The sequence below is a fragment of the Passer domesticus genome, chromosome Z (genome assembly GCF_036417665.1).
Source record: "Passer domesticus isolate bPasDom1 chromosome Z, bPasDom1.hap1, whole genome shotgun sequence".
NCBI classification, from domain to species: Eukaryota; Metazoa; Chordata; class Aves; order Passeriformes; family Passeridae; genus Passer; species Passer domesticus.
Window position 1 is genome coordinate 18,392,783 of NC_087512.1, and position 18,607 is coordinate 18,411,389.

General features: G+C 39.8%; 2 protein-coding genes across 3 annotated transcripts in view; one reads left to right on the top strand and one right to left on the bottom strand.

Annotated features, from left to right (window-relative positions):
• The window catches only part of CDC20B (cell division cycle 20B), a 40,220-nt gene extending 26,418 nt beyond the window's left edge, over nt 1-13,802 (bottom strand). The window contains 11 exon segments of the mRNA XM_064404254.1: nt 667-745; nt 1,613-1,652; nt 1,655-1,727; nt 1,730-1,817; nt 3,239-3,301; nt 3,303-3,345; nt 5,731-5,815; nt 8,945-9,048; nt 9,487-9,497; nt 9,722-9,830; nt 13,650-13,802. Coding sequence (XP_064260324.1) covers nt 667-745; nt 1,613-1,652; nt 1,655-1,727; nt 1,730-1,817; nt 3,239-3,301; nt 3,303-3,345; nt 5,731-5,815; nt 8,945-9,048; nt 9,487-9,497; nt 9,722-9,830; nt 13,650-13,731 — 777 coding nt within the window. The 5' untranslated portion in view covers nt 13,732-13,802.
• A 144-nt stretch (nt 13,803-13,946) lies between these two features.
• On the top strand, nt 13,947-17,907 carry GPX8 (glutathione peroxidase 8 (putative)). Of its 2 annotated transcripts, none has more exons than XM_064403843.1 (4): nt 13,947-14,304; nt 14,952-15,213; nt 17,175-17,359; nt 17,458-17,907. In XM_064403843.1, exons 1-3 carry the CDS (start codon nt 14,098-14,100, stop codon nt 17,336-17,338), a joined length of 633 nt encoding a protein of 210 aa, XP_064259913.1. In that variant the 5' UTR covers nt 13,947-14,097; the 3' UTR covers nt 17,339-17,359; nt 17,458-17,907. The 2 variants fall into 2 exon arrangements, with proteins under 2 accessions (XP_064259913.1, XP_064259912.1); XM_064403842.1 differs by having other exon boundaries at nt 17,175-17,287.
• The last annotated feature ends 700 nt before the right edge of the window (nt 17,908-18,607 follow it).

The following is an 18,607-nucleotide window of genomic DNA, read 5'->3' on the forward strand; positions in this document are numbered from 1 at the left end:
ACAGAAACTGGGATTAAAAAAACCCACAAGACTACATCTGATCTTTGTCATCTGAGCCCACATATTGAAATGATCCCTAAATGCAAAATATTCACCTGCTGCTAAAGAATACACCCTTGACAATGCAAAGGTCAACCAATCCATCCATTCTTGGGTTGTAGATAGCAATGAGCTGGCCTTTCCTTGCAGATACACAGCTAGAGATGTGTGCAACTTCTAACAGCTGTGCTTTGCTGTGTGTTTGGAAAAGCAGATGGAGTCTTCATATCAGTGGTGGGGCTATCGAAGTTACAGCTGCTCCCCAGCACAGGGCAGGCCATTATATCCAAAATTCAGACCCACTGGAGAAAAAACTATTTCAAACTCAAGCTTTGCACAAAACCAGTCACAGTCTCCAAGGCATAGTGAAATTCTGCAAGTGGTGACAGTTTTTTGGAAGGAAAGTAAGAAAGAGACTGCAGAAACAGGTTAAATCCTCTTTGGCTGCTTTCCTGTCATACCATAAATCTACTAATGATTTCTGAGGTGGGTGAGAGATGGGAGAAGAGGTAAATTACAATTGAACAAAGCCAAGAAAATCAGCTAAAATGTATGGGTCATTTGCCTGAGTAAAAGCAGCAAGGCTCTTTCTGGGAATAGACTTCACTACTCACCTGCTCAGCATACAATGATTCCAGCTCCAATTACAGACAGGTGGCCAAACATGTTTCTCAGCCTCTTTCTGGTTTCAATGTTCCACAACTGCCAATCCAAAACAAACAAGAAACAAAAATTTGACAGAAGGAAGAAAGAAAATTTTGTTCCCTTCATTTGTTTACAATTTGGCCACTCCCCAGTTCTGAACTGACATAAGGAAAATTTCAAGCTCATTTCTTTCACAAGTAAGACAATGAGTATTTCCAAATTTCAATATCTTTATCAGTGATGCAGAAGTCAGACTGAATTGAAGGGGCACATCCCTGTGAGTTTAAAGCTATTTATTTACATGTCAGTCTTTAGAGTTCATACATGGAAGCACTGTACTCCAGTACCTTCAGATTGCTGACTCAGGACTGCAGCAGGTAGGGCCAGTTCTTATCTAGCATATCAGCTATAGTCACACAAAATCCTCTTGTTAGTAGTAGTGTCACATAACAATAGGTACAGATACATGTGCATAATCAGATTGAAGTCAAATTCTCAAATGTGAACTTAAAGAGTGTTTTGAATTTAACTGTAAAGACGTTGATTGCTAAAGTGATCTTAGCAAAAGACATACAAGAAAAACATGGCCTGTGCTGAACAAAATAATTTAATGAGAGTTCCTCTTACTGATGGAAAAATAATCTGATTGTCACTAGAAAACTGAATCATTAATCCAGTCATCAGCTTTTTTTGTTTTAGGAGTTCCAATACATGCAGCTAATTCTGGATGTCACTAGGTCTGGATGCTCATTAAGGTAGAATATGATACTGGGAAGTGCTACATATGTTTTCAGCAGAGTTCTTCTGTAGTCTAGTTTGCCTTTCCCATTTGTTTCTGCTAAAAAAAAAAATCAGTATCAAATGTTTTGGTAGCCACTTTAGTTAAAAATGGAGAAAGACTGAAAAAAAGTAAGTTGTCTAATACTCCACTTCTCCATCACTGATCCAAACTGCAAGGCATATTCCTTTTTTATCCAAGCCAGATATGAAATGTGTTTGGAGCTGGAATTCAAATCAATGCCTTGAACAGCTTTCAAATCAAGAGTCCATTCCACATGTGTGCAGCAGGTCCTACAGTGACAGCAATGAGATTCTCAAGGCTCCAGCCCAGCATGTTTAGCTCTAGAAGAAAGCTACTAAAAATTACTGCAAAAAACTAGTACGTTTTCTTTCTGCAAGAAAAAAGTAGATAATAAGCCGGGGTAAGGGGCAGCATGGTTGGGGGGAGAGATACCATGGAAAAGCATCTAGAGCGTTCTTGTATGAAAACTTTACTGGCAAGTATTCCACTTACATGGAGGAGAATACCTCTGACAAGCCCAGGTCTTTGTAAGTCTAATTTCCTCAGACGTGTATGTTTGCACAGCAGCATCTGAGTTACATTTTACCCACAAGAATTTTTAATCTCGCACCCAGGATTTTACATTGGCACATCACCCACCCTAATTTCTTCCACCAGAAATGAGGCTCCTTCTCCAACAAATACAGACCCAAAAACAACCTTGTTCCAAGGTGATTCTTGTGACTGAGAAAGACATAGGACAGAGTCTATATGGTACAGTTTATCCATCCTCTTTGAGTTAATGATAACATTTCCCCTGCAGATGGTAGGGGGAAATGCAAAAAGTTATTAAGGAAACTCTGCTCCTCATCTTCAGGGCTTGCTCAGTAAATGTATGATGGGAGTACTGCTTCCATTGTCCTTGATGCTGGGCACATTGCACTTGTAAAACAAGTCACTATAATAATTAGCTTCAGAACACCCTGTTATGTCATGTAGGTCAGCAGCAGATGGTGTACAACATTTAATACCAAACCATGCATGACCCTTGAAACAAAGAATGTGCTGCCATAATCCAAGGTCTGGCATCTTTTTTTGGTAACTGAAATTTCTCTGGAGAACAGCTGAATCCATCAGCCTGTTTAATTAGAGACCTGACTGTTGCAGCAGAAATAATTTCCATAGACCACTGTTGTTATTGTTGTCAGTCTTGGGATGTACCTTGTGCATTATCAGTGTATATCATACCAACAAAACTCTATCCTGTTCATGGATGTAAATGAACACTTGCAAAGATATGTTGAAAAAATCTTCCCAGGGACAATTATAAACACATACACATAAATAGTTTGTTAGATCTTATGAAGTGCTCAAATTCAGACCTGACATTTGTATGTATTCGTGTGTAACTTTTAAATGTTTAATTTTTGCCTCCTCTCCAAAAAGACATAAGTGAGAATATAGAAGGTGTCATCCAAATCACAAACTATGTCACTGCTGTCTTCCAAAAAAAGATATTTCAAAGTCCACCCAGTGAAACTGCTGCTGTGGTTACTGGCTACTAGACAGCCAAGGCTGATTGCTGAGACATTTAACTTACTTTTAAGTGGAGGCAGATCTATTTGATTTGAAAGTTGTATTGAGATACAACTGAAGGAAACTATATGAGAGTTTTGTCCTGCAGCATTTATGTGAAGGGGACATATCACCATCTTTCTTGAAACACACAGAAGAATTCAGTCTGTGAAAAAACAACACATTGGAGGAATTAACTTAGAGTAATCATTGCACCAGCCAGTAGTATAAAGCCTCACTTCTTGTTCCAAAGGTGTGGGTAGTTGTAACACTCCTAAGCTCATTTTGGGTCCCCTCTTGACATCCTGTATTTGAAGCTTCATCACACACAAATCAATAACGCAAAACACCACCATTTTTCTCTAAGGCCTAAGCCTTTCACATTCTCATTATATTTGCCTCCACACAGTTCAGAGGAGGCTTCAAGGGCCTAACTTGTCCTGGGTAGGCTCAAAACACTAGACACACTAGACTAGGTAGAAGCCACATTTCACCAGCTTTTTGAAACCTCCATGCATGCAGTCAGGTGGAACTGAGAATAGGCTCCACTATGTTTTGTTTAATGATTAATATAAAATAAGGTGGTTTTCTCTTTTTTTGCCTTTGTTTTTGTCAGAATTTGCTAGTAGCAGAATTGTTCCTGTGTGCTCTCCTGCTCCAAAACCCCCTTATACAGTAATTAATTCTTTTACTCTCTGTGTAGTCTATTTCCCCACAAATGTCTGCCCCCCCAACACCTAACCACAGGAAAAGGTTTCTAAAACAAACGCTCTTCGATCACACCACACTAAGCTCATGACAGCACAGTAATGAGAAACAAAAGCCAATACAGGTGTGAGAAAGAAGAGTCATCTTTTGTGGTCACTGTCTACATTAGGCTGCAAAGACTCCTCAGCACTATGAAAAGATCCAGATTATTAGTGCTTTGAATGATTTAGTGCTAGATTCTCATGTACAAGAAATTATATTGCTGTAGTGTATAAAGCAAAATGCCAAAGACCCACATTTTTGCAATCTTCTCTGTGTTTTAATTTCCTTTTTCAAATTATTCCCCAGAGAGTAGTAATTACAATGAGTTTTAAAAGTCTCAAGGGCAGATTATGATATTTATCTCTACAACTAACCTCTCTGGTTCAACACTGATAAAGTATATGTACTCTATAAATATACACATACACATTCTGCATAAAATTTTGATGACAGTTGTGGAAAACTTATAAAACCCTTCCATACTCTATCCTTAACCTTATCCCCTGTTCAAAAATTCAATTGGACAGGCAGAAAATATTTCTCCTGTCAGCTGTAGTATTCCTTCTTTCTAAAGATGAGCAAGCAGATTACAGCAATTTTCTTCTGTGTCTAAAATTTTGTGGAATTAATTAAGAACGTTTGCAGGAATTACCTCAGATCTGCACAATGGGATTTGTAACACTGCATTCTAACCCTAAAATGGTCAAACATTAATGAAACAAAACTTCTACAGAAAAAAAATGTATTTCTAATATCTAGATATTTTACTACTTTTGAAAAATTTTCAAAGTCTTTCTGAATCCCACCAAGTAAAATAATTCAAGAAATTTAGGGCACTTAATTGTAATAGTCAATGAATAGTAACATTTCTGAAACTCTGTATATAATTTTCTTCTTTAATGATGGTAGCTGTTAATACCCAATGAGGCAGTAACAGATTAAATCGTCTCTAACTCACTTCAGGATTTTCTGTTCTTGTGAGTAATTCACCTAACCCAACTCATACTGGTTACCCTTTCAATTTCAAGCGATAAGTAGTACTGTCCCATCAAACTACTCAATTAACAAGTAGGTGGGTGGCATCAAACTTTGTATTCTTAAAGCCTACATTCAATTTTCATCAAGGGAAAAAAACACTGGGATTTATCCCTATACTGTTGCTCTGAAATGAGGCTTATTTGCACTGAGGAAAGCTGTGAAAGAAAATAAATATCTATCACATAAACCCCAATTTCTTCTACATGAGATGAAATCCAGATTCATGAAGAGAAATAGCCAGAGCACAAAAACAAATAATCTGTCCAAGACAGAAAATACCAAATATTAGTCAGATATTTAATGAACTCTATCACACTCAAATAAGTATGGGAATGCCTGTATAATTTCTGTTCAGGTTCCCCCTGTTTTCAAATCACTTGATCATTCACAATCCCTAATGCCCAGTCATTCATAGGATATTTTATATAGTAAATTAATCAACTCCCCCACAGATGAAACCAGCAACAGTGCTAGGGAAAGTTTGACCTTTCCCTACAGGCAAGAGCAGCAAAACTCCACTATCTCTGCATGCCCTGATCTCATGTACTCAACTGTCCATATAACATACATCCCCTGCCCCTTCCACAGCACAGCCCTATGCTGCTTGTAGTGTTCTGAAACAGAACAGCTGACAGGAAATTAATGTTTTAGGACCACCAGTGTATCAGATGGGGACCAAAGCAGAGAAAGGTAAAATGCTAGGAGTTAACCACACTGAAAAACCTGAAATACTATGTGTTCAGAGGTTGTGAGAACCCTAGAAATAGCTGTGGGCAGGTAGCTCTCAGCCTCTTTGTATTATTCTCTAACTCTTACTGGGAGAGGTAGATGCACTTGCTTTTCCAGTGTAGATGTAGACTGTAGCATCTTATTGCTTGGTGTGCCTGAAAATTGGAACATACCTTTCCAGATACAACTAGTATTTTCCAAGATTTTCACATCAACACTTTCTGCAATGCTATGTCCAACCTCGGGGACCATCGGAAGCTAAGCTGAAGTGAAAATATGACTGAGTTAAGAAGTCAGTTGAAAAACATATTTAAATACCGTGGATAACACCAATCCCATCAAAGGTCTCAATAGTCATTACATAAAAGCCTCAAAACAGCCTGTCTCTGAGATGGGAAGTGAATACCAAATACAGAATATAAAATTTTTTTTGTGTTCAAAAATCATATTGCTCTAACCTGAGAGACTTGAGGTATTTTTCCTTCCATAAAACACGATTTCATTGCTAATGATCACACACACTTTAACAAAGCTGTTTCAATACGGCCGCCTTAGCAGTAGAAGGTCCAAACCTGTACATCTGGAGTTACTGCCTGGGTCACCTGTAAAACCTTAGTGACCTCTTATCCTTTTCTGAATTGGCATTTGGACTAGTGCTATGAGCTTGCAGCGATGTTTCCTGGATGCTGTCAATAAATCTGTCTGCGAGGGAGGAGCAGTTCTGTGGTGCACACACTGCAGGGCCATTGATTACAGCATGACACCCCCTGGATGTCAGAGCCCTCCCTCAAACCAGGCTCACAGACACTCCACTCTATGATCCCATTCCCTAAACCAGTGCTACAACATAAAGTGGAAAACAGCTACAATATATTCTATATTCTGGGGAATATTATCTTGAAAATTACATTAGCATTTCCTTGGATATGAAAGAAAGAGGAGATACAGCAAGAATAAAGAGAGATCTGAATCATTAGGTCTTTAACTGAGATTCAAAGACTCAGATCAGCTCATGCAAGACAGGTATATCATCATCAATTCCTAATAATATGCATTTCTTCACAATGATCACTGAGATAAATGCTCTGATGCCAATTTTCTGTTTGTTCTGTAATTATTTATATCTAGCAAAGTGAAAATGCAGTGGATATTTTTATTACCCACTCAAGATTAGTGAACTCTTTCTGTCCAATGTCTGTGAAATCTACCCTTCCATGCACAGTCCGTGTTACTCTTCTTCAAAACCCTGTTGCAATCATGACAGTAAAGGTCTTAGAAAAACATAACTGGAAAATACAAGTGTTTCTCCTGTATATATTCCAGCTGTTCTACAGCAGGCCTTCAGCTTTCAGAGGCATTTTCTGTAAGATTTATACTGACAACTTGGCAGAAAGCTAATCACATTGCTTGGATATGTGTCCCTCTAAAATCAGTGCAGACATCTCTGTGGAAAATTGATTGTGTATGCAAGGGAGTAATATTCTGTCCCACAGAGAGACCACACACACTCACTGGTATGTGAGAAGATTCTATTTTCAACAGACTATTCTCAACAGATCCCATTCCTTTATACTAACAGGCTGCACAAAGTAAATAGTCATTTATTACTGTATTTGAGAAGATAAGTAGATTTTCATATGGGTTTAGCCAAGACTGACTTTCAAATGGTTTTAGGAAGAACTCACTTTTTGGTCACACATAATGTATTACAAAGATGCCCATATTACAATTTAGGAAGTGGCTGTAGTGCTGGATCTAGAACTCTGAATATATTTGCTCCACCTCAAATTTCTACATGCATGTTACAGTATAAATCTAGGTTTTCATAGAATCCGCATGAACCTCATGAGGCTCAGTAAAGCCAAGTTCAAGGTGCTGCTCATGGCTTAGGGCAACCTCCAGTATCAACACAGGTTGGGAGATTAACAGATTGAGAGCAGCCCTGCCCAGAAGGATCTGGGGGCATGGGTGGATTAAAAGCTGGACATGAGCTGGAAATGGGCAGTTACAGCCCAGAAAACCAATTGTATCCTGGGCTGCACAAAAACTGTGTGGCCAGCAAATTAAGGGAGGTGATTCTGCTTCTGTGTTCCACTCTGGTGAGATCCCACCTGGAATGCTGTGTCCAGCTCTGAGGCTGTCAACACAGGAAAGACCTGCTGGAGTGGGTTCAGAGCAGACCCACAAAAGTGATCAGAGGGCTGGAGCACTCCTCTCTGAGGACAGGCTGAGACAAATGTGGTTGCTCAGCCTGAAGGAGGGACCCTGGGGAGTCCTTATTGTAGCCTTTCAATACTTACAGGGGGATGATAAAGAGAAGTACAGACCTTTTAGCAGGGCATGTTGTGATGGGGCAAGAGGTAATGGTTTTAAATTAAAGGAGGGGAGATTGACACTAGGTATAAGGAAGAGATTTTTACGGTGAGGGTGGTGAAGTAGTGCAACATGTTGCCTGAAGAGGTGGTGGATGCCCCATCCCTAAAAACATCCAAGGCCCAGCTGGACATGGCTCTCAGCATCTTGATCAAGTTGAAAATGTCCCTCATCATTACAGGTGGTTTGGACTAGATTTAAATAATGTCCCATCCAACCCAAATAATTCTATCACTCTATTTGAACAAAACAACATGTACTCAGCTTCTAAAACATGTTTCATTATAAGAGAAAAATGTTTTCTGTACATTACTTCATGGAAAGACTTTATCATCTTATCAAAAAAGAGCAGTTACATTCAATTTCTCTGTTGGCTAGATTGACATAAGACTATTAAAACAATTGAGTTGTTTATTTAAGAGTTCTAAAACTTACTGACTTTCCAATCAGTTGATGGATGGAAGAGAGAGGAAAGAAAACACTGGTTTTTGTTGAAAGGAAGGATTTCAAGACTAGTTTGTTTATTAAGAAAATTATGTGGTTGTCCCAAGAATCAGGTTTCCCAGAATGATATAAAAGCATGGTCTCTAACCAACATCCAGAGATGTTCAAGATTACCACTATTACAAAGCATCAGACAACAACCCTAATTAGTCCATCAATGCTGATACCACCTCCTTTTCTTAGAATTTCAGTTTAATACCCTCAAAGAAATTTCTCAATTATATGAATTAAGATTATAAAATGCTATAAAAAAGGATAGTAGGTATGCTTTTCTGAAGCAAGTTCACTCAATAGTTATGGTCAAAAGAGTAATTTTGTGAAAGAAGCTATTAACCTCTTCATATCAACTTTGGAACTGGTGCAATCCAAGGAAGAAAAGAACAGGAGAAATTGTAACCACTGACTAAAAAGTTCCATCTTAATATTTGAACAGTCACAAGGAGATAGCAGTAAAGTAGAGAAGAGGTTTTGAGTGTCATATTGTGGTAATAGATTTTCTAACATAAGTACCAATGTTTCACACAAGAAGTCAATTTTGTACAGAAGAGAAACTTCACTAATGAAGGTGCGTAGCTGAAGCATAGATTTATGGTCTGAAAAGGCATGGATACTGCCTAAAAAAGGGGAAAAAAATTGTGTGCCAGAGTTCACTACAAAGAATAAACTGATAAAATGTACAGCAATAGAAAATAACACTTAAACAGGAAGTGTTCTGAAGTCTTTGTTTCACATGTTAAGCAGATTGCTTGTGTTCTTTCAACCTTGATCAAAATCTGACCACCTATTTTCACAACAATATTCTGAGAAAAGTACTTTTTGGTAACTTTTTGGTAATTTTTTCATAGCGCCTCCTTCTGTCTGTGTGTCATAATCAACAGCTACATCCTGAAGAACTGAAGCAATTATCTTCTTCACACACAGTGCTTGTTAAAGCAAGTGGAAAACTGAGTCATTCATGTTCTTCATGCATATTTCTTTCAATATATGCTTACTCTCAGGGGTAACAAACTCATCTTGGGGGCTTCATTGGTTTAGTTTTGATTTTAGCTTACAGGATAATAGCCTAGGGAAAAAGAAGAAAAGCTGAATCAAATAAATGACAAAAAAGTTACTCCTAACTTTTTTTCCAGCAGACATTTCCTAAATGGACCTTCTCATGTTATTGTTATCCATGTCAATAAGGTAGTATCCTCATAACTGATTCCAGGCCAAAGATAAGTAAAAAAACACATTGGAAAAGCAAATACCCTGTCTGTGCCTTTGAATATGGAATAACTCACCTATTACTTCTCTGTTTCAGCTCTCCTGTTATTCCTTCCTTCCAAACCTGTTGCAGCATGACTGCTAGGTAGAGAAGTTTTCATGATAGGGAATTTCTTAGGCATCTGAGCTGTTACTGTAAAAACAGTTTGAATGGAAAAAATTCCTTTTAAAAATGTGCATTGGAATATATGTCAAGCACTTTTTAGAAGATCACTGATTGTGTAAAAGCAGTACTCAGAAAGCAGATCTGCACACTAAGTTGGGCAGCTCACATACTGACATTTGGAGCAGTCACCTTACTTTCCTTCTGCCAGTGAGAAAAAGAGATATTTCTACAGCACTATTCATCTTATCCTAAAAGAGATGTCAAACAAAATCAGATTGATCATTCCCTTTGTAAAGAGTGCCTGTTTACTACTGCAGCTCATGTTTGGGCTTAGGTTTATTGACTAGTTGCAGAAAATCCTGCTTGTTAGAAAATTAACCTCTGATTTCCCAGGACCACACAGGCTTTCACCAGTGCTTGTAGAGGCAGCATGCAGAACTTTCTGTTCTAGGAGACAGAAAGACTTCAGACTGTTTTAGAGACAGAGTTTCCTAGACCTGAGCATGCATTAGTGAAAAGCTCTGTTATTCTCCTTAGTAGAAAAGAGAATTAGACTTTCTGACCATAACATAGGAACATATGCAGAGCACTTAGGAGCATCTTTTGTTCGTTTTCTAAATATTTCAATTCTTAACCAAGAAAGTCAACCGTGTGAAGTTCCCTACATCTTCCAGGAAGCCCTTTGTGGACACGCAGCATGCCAACCCCTCCCCACTTTCCCCCAGCACTGCTGGAAGCCGGAGCCAGCACTCTCAAAGCTCATTCGGCGTTCCCTCAGCTCCCTCTGTTGCTGACGGAGGGAAACAGCCTCCCCTAGAATCGTCTCTCCTCCAGAGTGCTGGAAGTTTGATTTGCACTCTGAAAGGCCCAGTCGATCTCACCCACACCCAGAGTGTGGGTGTCCCCTGGGTGGTGTTCCTTTGTCAATTAATGAAGCCTTAGGCATTTGAGAAGAAACAACCACGCAAGGCAAGCTCCTCCTCCCATGAGAGCAAATCCACACCAAATCCAGGCCTCTGGACTGCTCTGCACTTGTGACTGGGTCTGCAGGAGCTGCACAATAGTTAGGTAAAGGAGAAGCAGAAGGAAGAAAAGGAGAGGCCTGTTTGAGCTCTCCTGCCCTTCTGGCAGTATTGATAACTTTTCCAGATGTGAACGTGCTGGTAAAGACCCTGTGGCCTCTTGCAGTCCCATGGAACTTAAAACCATTCCTGTGTGTCCCACATCACAAGAAAATAAGGCTAGTCTGCCAAAAACACTCCTTGGCTAGGGATAAAACCAGTTTTTTCCTCTTTCCTTTCACCCTACTCAGTGTCAGCTGTCTGCACAGCCTGCTGCCCTAAGCTGTCTGCACACTGGGAAAGGGAACCCTGGGTACAGCTTTCCTTTCATGACAACAGCATGCTCCTGTGAGAAAATCACAGAATCAATTAGGCTGGAAAAGATCTCTGAGGTCATCAAGTTCAGAATATAACCCAACATCACCATTTCATCAGACTATGGCACTAAGAGCCATGCTCAGTCTTTCTTTAAACATCGCCAGGGCCAGTGCCTCCACCACTTCCCTGGGCAGCCCATTCCAATGTCTAATCACCCTTTCTGTGAAGCAGGTCCTTCTGATGGCCAACCTAAACCTAATGGCTTGGAGGTTTTGCTCTTGTCCTGTCACTGATTGCCTGGCTGAAGAGACCAACGCCACCTGGCCACAGCCTCCTTCCAGGCAGCTGTAGAGAGTGACAAGGTCACTCCTGAGCCTCCTTTTCTCCAGGATAAACACCCCCAGCTCCCTCAGCTGCTCCTCACAGGCAGACCCATCACCAGCTTTGCTATGCTCCTCTGGACTTGCTCCAGTACTTCGGTGTAAATTTAAAAAATGAGAGGATGCTGTCCCGGAGCTTGCTGTGGCTGGGCAGCCTGCGCAGACAGCGGGACACGGGAAACACCGGCGCTCACCTCGCACAGATTCCCCGCTGCAGGCTCTTCCAGCAATCCCTGCGGAGGCCATCCTCCCTCCACCCGGGATGTTTCTGTGCTCGCTGTCCTGGCCCCGCGGGCCATGCCGCTGCCATCGAGCGCCCACCGCACCAAGCCTTCCTCCGGGACACCCAGCACGGCGGCAGGACGCCAAAATCCCGGGTTAGCCAAGGCTCAATGTCAGCCTGGCCTTAGCTCGCGTTGTTTTTAATTCTGCCGTGGCCTTGCCTAAGAGCGACAGCCGCCAAGAAAGAGTGAGCAGACTGGGAAAATAGTGCAAAGCAAAGGTTTCTGTTCGGATATGTGCAGCTGATCAACGCTGGCACAGAAAGCCTGTGTCAGGGAAGAAAACAAACAAACAACAACAAAAAAACCTGCAATTGTGTCACGCATGCACCAGCTTTTGGCGACCCAAGGCACCTTCAGCCACACAGCAACACAGGTTTAGGGGTCTGGGGGTTTCCAAGAGAGGGACTGGTTTTCTGCCTGGAACCAAGCAGGTTCTCTGATCTCCACCCATGAAAAAGGACTTAGATGTCTTCTGATTTCTGAACCTTCTCACCACCACTTCAGCTTACTCATGTCATTATTTTTAACGTTATCTCTCTTGTATTTTTAATCTATTAAGGGATACTAAGTAAAGATTAAATTGGTCTTTTTATTTGCATTTTTTCAAATTCACTCATAGGGCAATTTTATGGTCAGAAAACCATAAAACCTGAAAAACCTATCACAACTTAAAATGCAAGAGCCCAGACAATATTAAACAACATATTTTGGTTTTGAGATAGATTTTGAGCAAGGTTTTAGTTTAGAGTTACAAAAGGAGACACAGTTCATATAACAGGCTTCTGGGTAATTATTAGGTACACCAGCATTATAATATATTAAGTTTTGTTTGTTTATTTTATTTTGTTCTGAAATAATATAAGATACAAATTGGAAACACTTGAGATGTATCTTAGACATCAGGATGTTATGTGGATTTTCTGTAACCCAACACATTTGTTCTTGCCTTTAAGGTCAGCATTAGTCACCTGTGTTACTTGTGAGTACAGCTTTGTTCATTTCAGCACAGAAGCCTGTGTTTTCTTCCACACCATCAAAACACCATGCTCACAGGCCTCACTGCCAGGCAGAGACAAAGCCTAACATGTCCTCATATACAAATACTGAAATTTCACAGTGTTTCCTCAGCATCTCTCTGTCTTGTAGAACAGTGTGAAGCTGTTCCTATAATCTTGTTAAACAAAATTAATGTGGATTTTAGCAATTTAGAGATTATAGAAATAGTTGAACATACCACTATGATATTGTACAAATCAATTATACTGGTAGTAATACTGAAGTCACCAAAAAGGAAGAAACAAACAGATTTCAGGTTTTACATCCAGAAAAGCCCCTTCTATTTCCATCCTTTCAAACGCATCATCTAAGTGCAGCAAAAAATCAGGGTGACAAAGAAAACCAGCTGAGACAGAAATGACTCTTCCATGGTGGTTTGCACTGGGTGGGAAAGAGAGTAAGCAGAAATTCACAAGCAGCAAAACACCACTGGAGCTTGGCTTAGACCTGAGACTTTCAGCTAACTCTTCTCTCATGCAGACCTTCAATCTTACCATCTCGCTACAGCTCGTTGCCAGGTAGCCAGTAACAATTAAGAAAGCAACCCATTTTCCATTATCATCCCCACTCTCGATATAAAAAACAATCCACATTATATTATCTTCCTTTATGACAGCCAAGGAGTTTTTCTCTGCTCCATGTGCTGAAAAGAGTTTTACACAGCTGTCTGTGATCCCTCAGCAGCTGATGAGATGCAGGGCTGGGTTTGTAAACAGGGTGGTTTCAGCCATCCTGCCTTTTTTCTACCTGAACAGCTGTCCCCCGAAATGCTTCTCCAATCTGCCTGATAACACAGCTGCCTCCTGCAGAGCAACTCCACCAGATACATCTGGGGGCCCAGGGGATGTGCTGGAGCTGCACCACAAGCTCAGCCTTGTCCCAGCAGCTCTCAGGGCAGCGCAGACACACACTGGAGCATCCCACAGCGGTCACTCACTCCGAACCTCCTTAGGTGATAGTTACACCCTTTTCATTCATTTCTTCTCCCCCCTTCCATCCCTTTTCCGCCCCAAAAGATCCCGATACTTTACGTAAGTGCTCAGAAGCCCAGCAGGCACTGTGATATGTTACAGCTCTTTTGCAACAGGGACAAAAACGAGCAGCTTGTTCTTTCCGGTATGAGCTGAGAGTCTCATGTTTCAGCTCCTCCTTCACATTCCAGGCCTGCCCAGGCTCCTCCACAAAGATTTCAAAAATGGAGCCTTTCACAACTAGTTATCCTCTGAAATACTCAGTGCACAAAGCCAGGATCTTTGTTGTCTTCCTGTCAATGGTTTTGTGCACCACCATTCTCTGCCTGCTGCAACTCAGGTTTTTTAAACCTAAAATCAAAGATTTTTATTCTTTTGAAGTCAAGGATTCACGAGGAAGGATTATTTCTTTGGAGAAGTACAGAGGGAAAGTAAGTTATTATTTCACTTTTTCTGTATTGAATCCATACTGACAAAAAATGTATACGTTTCTAGGTAAATAAAACTCTTGGTTGTGGGAGTTTTTGGCAGAGTTTTGTGCTGAATTCCTGTTCTTCATACAGAAAGCTGGAGAAAATTTATTTTATCTAGGCCTGATCCAAGAATCAAGTATTAGATCTAGCAAATCAAGAAAATAAATTGTATTATTTAGCACAGGTCAAATACAGCCTAACAGGCAAATTGGTGGATTTTAATCTTAGTTAAGAATGTCGGGTTTGGATTTTGGAAGTTTATCTAGTAAATATGATTTTAGTGCATGTCCTAAATATCTGCTTTTTTAAATGCTTATATATAAACAAAGCTGTAAGATTAAGTTTATGCATTTACTATGTTTTTACAACAGATTGTAAATATCTCCAGCTGCTTTCATCTTTATTTGTTTGCTGAAATGATGATCAGACACATTATGTTTAGTCTTCCAACAGGAACCGTCATGATTATGAGAAATGTCATTTTAAGATTTAATTGTGATCTCTGCAAAATCTACAGGCTTTTTCCTTACTAGACTAAATAATAGCTAATAACTAAATAACTAATAACCAATAACTAAAGTTATTTTAACTTTATTTTTCTGAAGGCAACTTTGGTTGTAAACGTGGCCAGTTACTGCCAATACACAGACAAAAATTACATCGCCCTGCAAGAGCTGCACAGAGAGTTTGGTCCCTCCCACTTCACTGTGCTGGCGTTTCCCTGCAACCAGTTCGGAGAATCAGAGCCTGGCTCAAGCCAGGAAATAGAATCTTTTGCCAAAGGAAACTATGGAGTAACATTCCCTGTTTTCCACAAAATCAAGATCCTAGGATCAGAAGCAGATCCCGCCTTTAAATTTCTAATAGGTAACTGTTTTCTTTTATGTATCAAGCTGCCTGTAATCATGGTACTCTCATTGAATCCAGGCTGCATGATTTTGTCAGGAAATATTGAAGTCTTCATAAACTATGGAGAGAAACAGGCACTTAATGTACAATTACTCTCATTTCAATTTGGAAATCAAAAATATGGGCTAAAGAATTGTGTCCTGAAAACATCAGTTTCTCCTCACTGCTCATAGAACCTGTCTGGTCTGACCAGCCCAGCTAGAAACATCCATTTTGCTAGAAATGCTAGCACTAGAAACTCCCACCTAAAAAATCCTATTCCAAAGTACATTATTTTTGTTTTTAAAAAGACTTCTTATGGACAAAAATGTAGCTATGGGAGTCGTAAAATTACCAGGAGGTTTTATATAAACACATGCAGATGAGATTTTTAGCTAGGTCCTATGTCTACCTTTATGTAAACTGTATTGTAAAGCAGATTTACATATACTAGTTATATATAACTACTGATTTGTATTAATTTGTCATGTGAACTTCAGGACCTAGCCTGCAAAATCCTGCATGAATACAGTGAACATTTACAGACTTAGAACGTCATATTCTCACAAACAAAATTAAATTCTCTCTCCTTTCATTTGGCCAAAGTTCTCATAGACTCAAAGGTAACTTGAAAAGCCTCTCTGATTTTTCTGGAGCTTTGACCAGGTTTTGAACCATATTGATATATGAAAAAAAAAAATAGCTTAAACATAACCCATTTCTAACACACCATTTTACCCAGAAAATAAAGTAGCAGAGAGCCTAAACCTTTATTCCATCTCCTTGCCTTCAGAGTCGATTTCACTCTTAGTGCCTCTTGTCAGAGAACTGTTTCAATACCTAAACAAAATCTTTCCCAGTACTCTTATATGCTATATCCCCCAAGACACTTCCTGTGTACTTGAAAATTGCTTTTATTGAGGAATCATTTAAGTGGCCACCATTGTCATTGTAACTGTGTTTGCTCCTACCTCCTCTTAGGCATGCTAGTAAAAACCTCAGGTAACTTTATTGCCCTGAGCTGCCAGATGTGGAATTATTGAGGGTTTTCTCAGTTCTTTATAGAAAAGACTAGAGCACAATGAACCCGCTCTGTGTGATGGATACAGATTCTAAATATCAGTGCCATCAGTGTTAAACATTGATACCTATAAAGAAAAAAAGTTCTACTCAAATTTTATTATTTGACATGCTGTTCACCTACAGGAAGGAGAAAGATCCTTTGGTACTTCAATATTCTGAAATAAAGTTTTTCTCTTCCTGTATTCCTGTGTTTCACATTAAATTCCTGTGCATTTTCAATTAAAGTACCTGTTTTACTCATGTTGCTGTTTTGACAATCAGAAGGCTGAACATCATGCTATTGCCACTCTTTTGTGCCTGTGACTACTAGCAACAGGATGGCAACAGCACTGTCCAATCATCTAGTGGAAAATTAGTCCGCTTGCAGCACAAGTGTGGTGCCAAACTTCAATCCATTGCTTAAGAAAACCTGTTTAGGGTTCAGCCCCATTCCCAACCAAACACTTGTTCTCCAGTCAAAATCTACTGGAGCCTTTTTTGAAAGCAGCCTAATTAAGCCTTACAACTTCAATTACAGCTACAATTAAGCTGTAATTTACCAGTACAACTTCCCAAAACGGACATAAAACTAGGGATTCCCTGAATAAATATGCAGCCCTTGTGTCCTCTTCCCTATGAAGTATAGCATAGCAAAAGTAGGAACTCTTTTAACAGTTTCACAGGAAGGGGGGAAGCATCACTGACTTCTAATTTTTCAGATAGCATCAACAATTACCAGCAATCAGTAAATCCATGCCCAGACTACTAGCAAAGAGTATGGTGGGATTACTTCAGCATAAATAGTCAGAGAATCAGAGTGGGGCCTGCAGACAATTCAAGGTGTAAGTCGCTAAAATTATCTGATTTCATCCTTACAGATTCTTCAAAGAAAGAGCCTCGATGGAATTTCTGGAAGTATCTTGTTAACCCTGAGGGTAAAGTCGTGAAGTTCTGGAGACCTGAAGAGCCAATAGAAAGTATCAAACCAGAGGTAACATCATTAATCAGGCAGATTATCATGAAGAAAAGAGAAGACCTCTGAAAAAGCTGTTCAACTCCATGGGTATACAGCCTTTCTACATTCCTGGGAAACGTTGCTAGAAGCTAAACCATCAGGTGATTTTGCTAGTCTTTAACTTTGGTTTGCAATTTGTCTTCTAGTTCTGGACTGGCTCCTGCAGTGGCCTCAAGAACACTGAAGTTACTGACACAGTGAGGCACTCAGTACTTTGCAGAAGGGACCATCAATTTGCATAAAGGGTTTATGATTCCTTTTCAACAGCTAATTAAAAATTTCACCAGCAGGTAAATAGTTAGAAAGAAGGTTTATTAATAAATTACTCATATTTACACAGTTTTTTTCCCCCATCTACCAGTAACACAGAGATTTTATATTCTATTAACACATAATTACCCTGTCAAGAAAGACATGGGACCCAGAGACATCCATAGCAGGGTTTCATATATATAACTGAACATACCAGCTTTGCAATATCTTCTCAAGGAAGACTACTGAACTGTGAAACTGCCCGTTGCAAAAAAATGTACATGGAAAATAAAATTATTAAAAGAAGCACCAAAACTGAAATAAAGTTTGCTTGCTGCTTCATATTTTGTATATTTTACATTTCAGTTTTCCAACACCTTTAAAGTCTTCAACCTTCTCCATACATTTGTGATGCAGTACAGTGCCTCAGACGTGAGCCCCTATCCTGCTGGATTATTTCTCTTCTGACCGAGATGAAGGCAGGGCCTGTGCAAATATTTATGGTTGCTTACAGAAGGATTCAAGGGGCAACAGAAACCAAGAGCCTGGCACTCTAACAGACATCTGTCTGAGACAATCCGAAAAAATGTTCCCCAGCCACCCATCTACCTTTCATCTCCAGAATAAAAATGGCAATCTTCAAGTAGAGGTAGAAGAAGGAGATGCAGGCTCATGGCTCAAGCCCCAGTTTCCCACCTTGCAAACACCTCAGTCCTGCATGTAACTGCTAACCCGTTTCCAGTTCTGTTCCACTCTTCTCTTACAAACTGCCAGGAGTTCTGGTTTTTCTGTTTGAATGAAGGAAGATAGAAAGCTTGAGTAAGAAACCTCACTCCAGCTGTCCATGGCTTGAAGAAGGGCTGAGATAATAGGAATGAGAAAAACCTGTGTCTCAGTAGAATATTCTATATGAAAAGGATGGGTAGAATTAATGCTGTTCTCTTGTAAGAGTAACGCTGGTTGAAAATACCTAAAGTGCTTCAAAACTTTTTCCAGTAACGACAGCCACTCAACTGTATAAAAATGGTGAGAAATTCAAGAGCA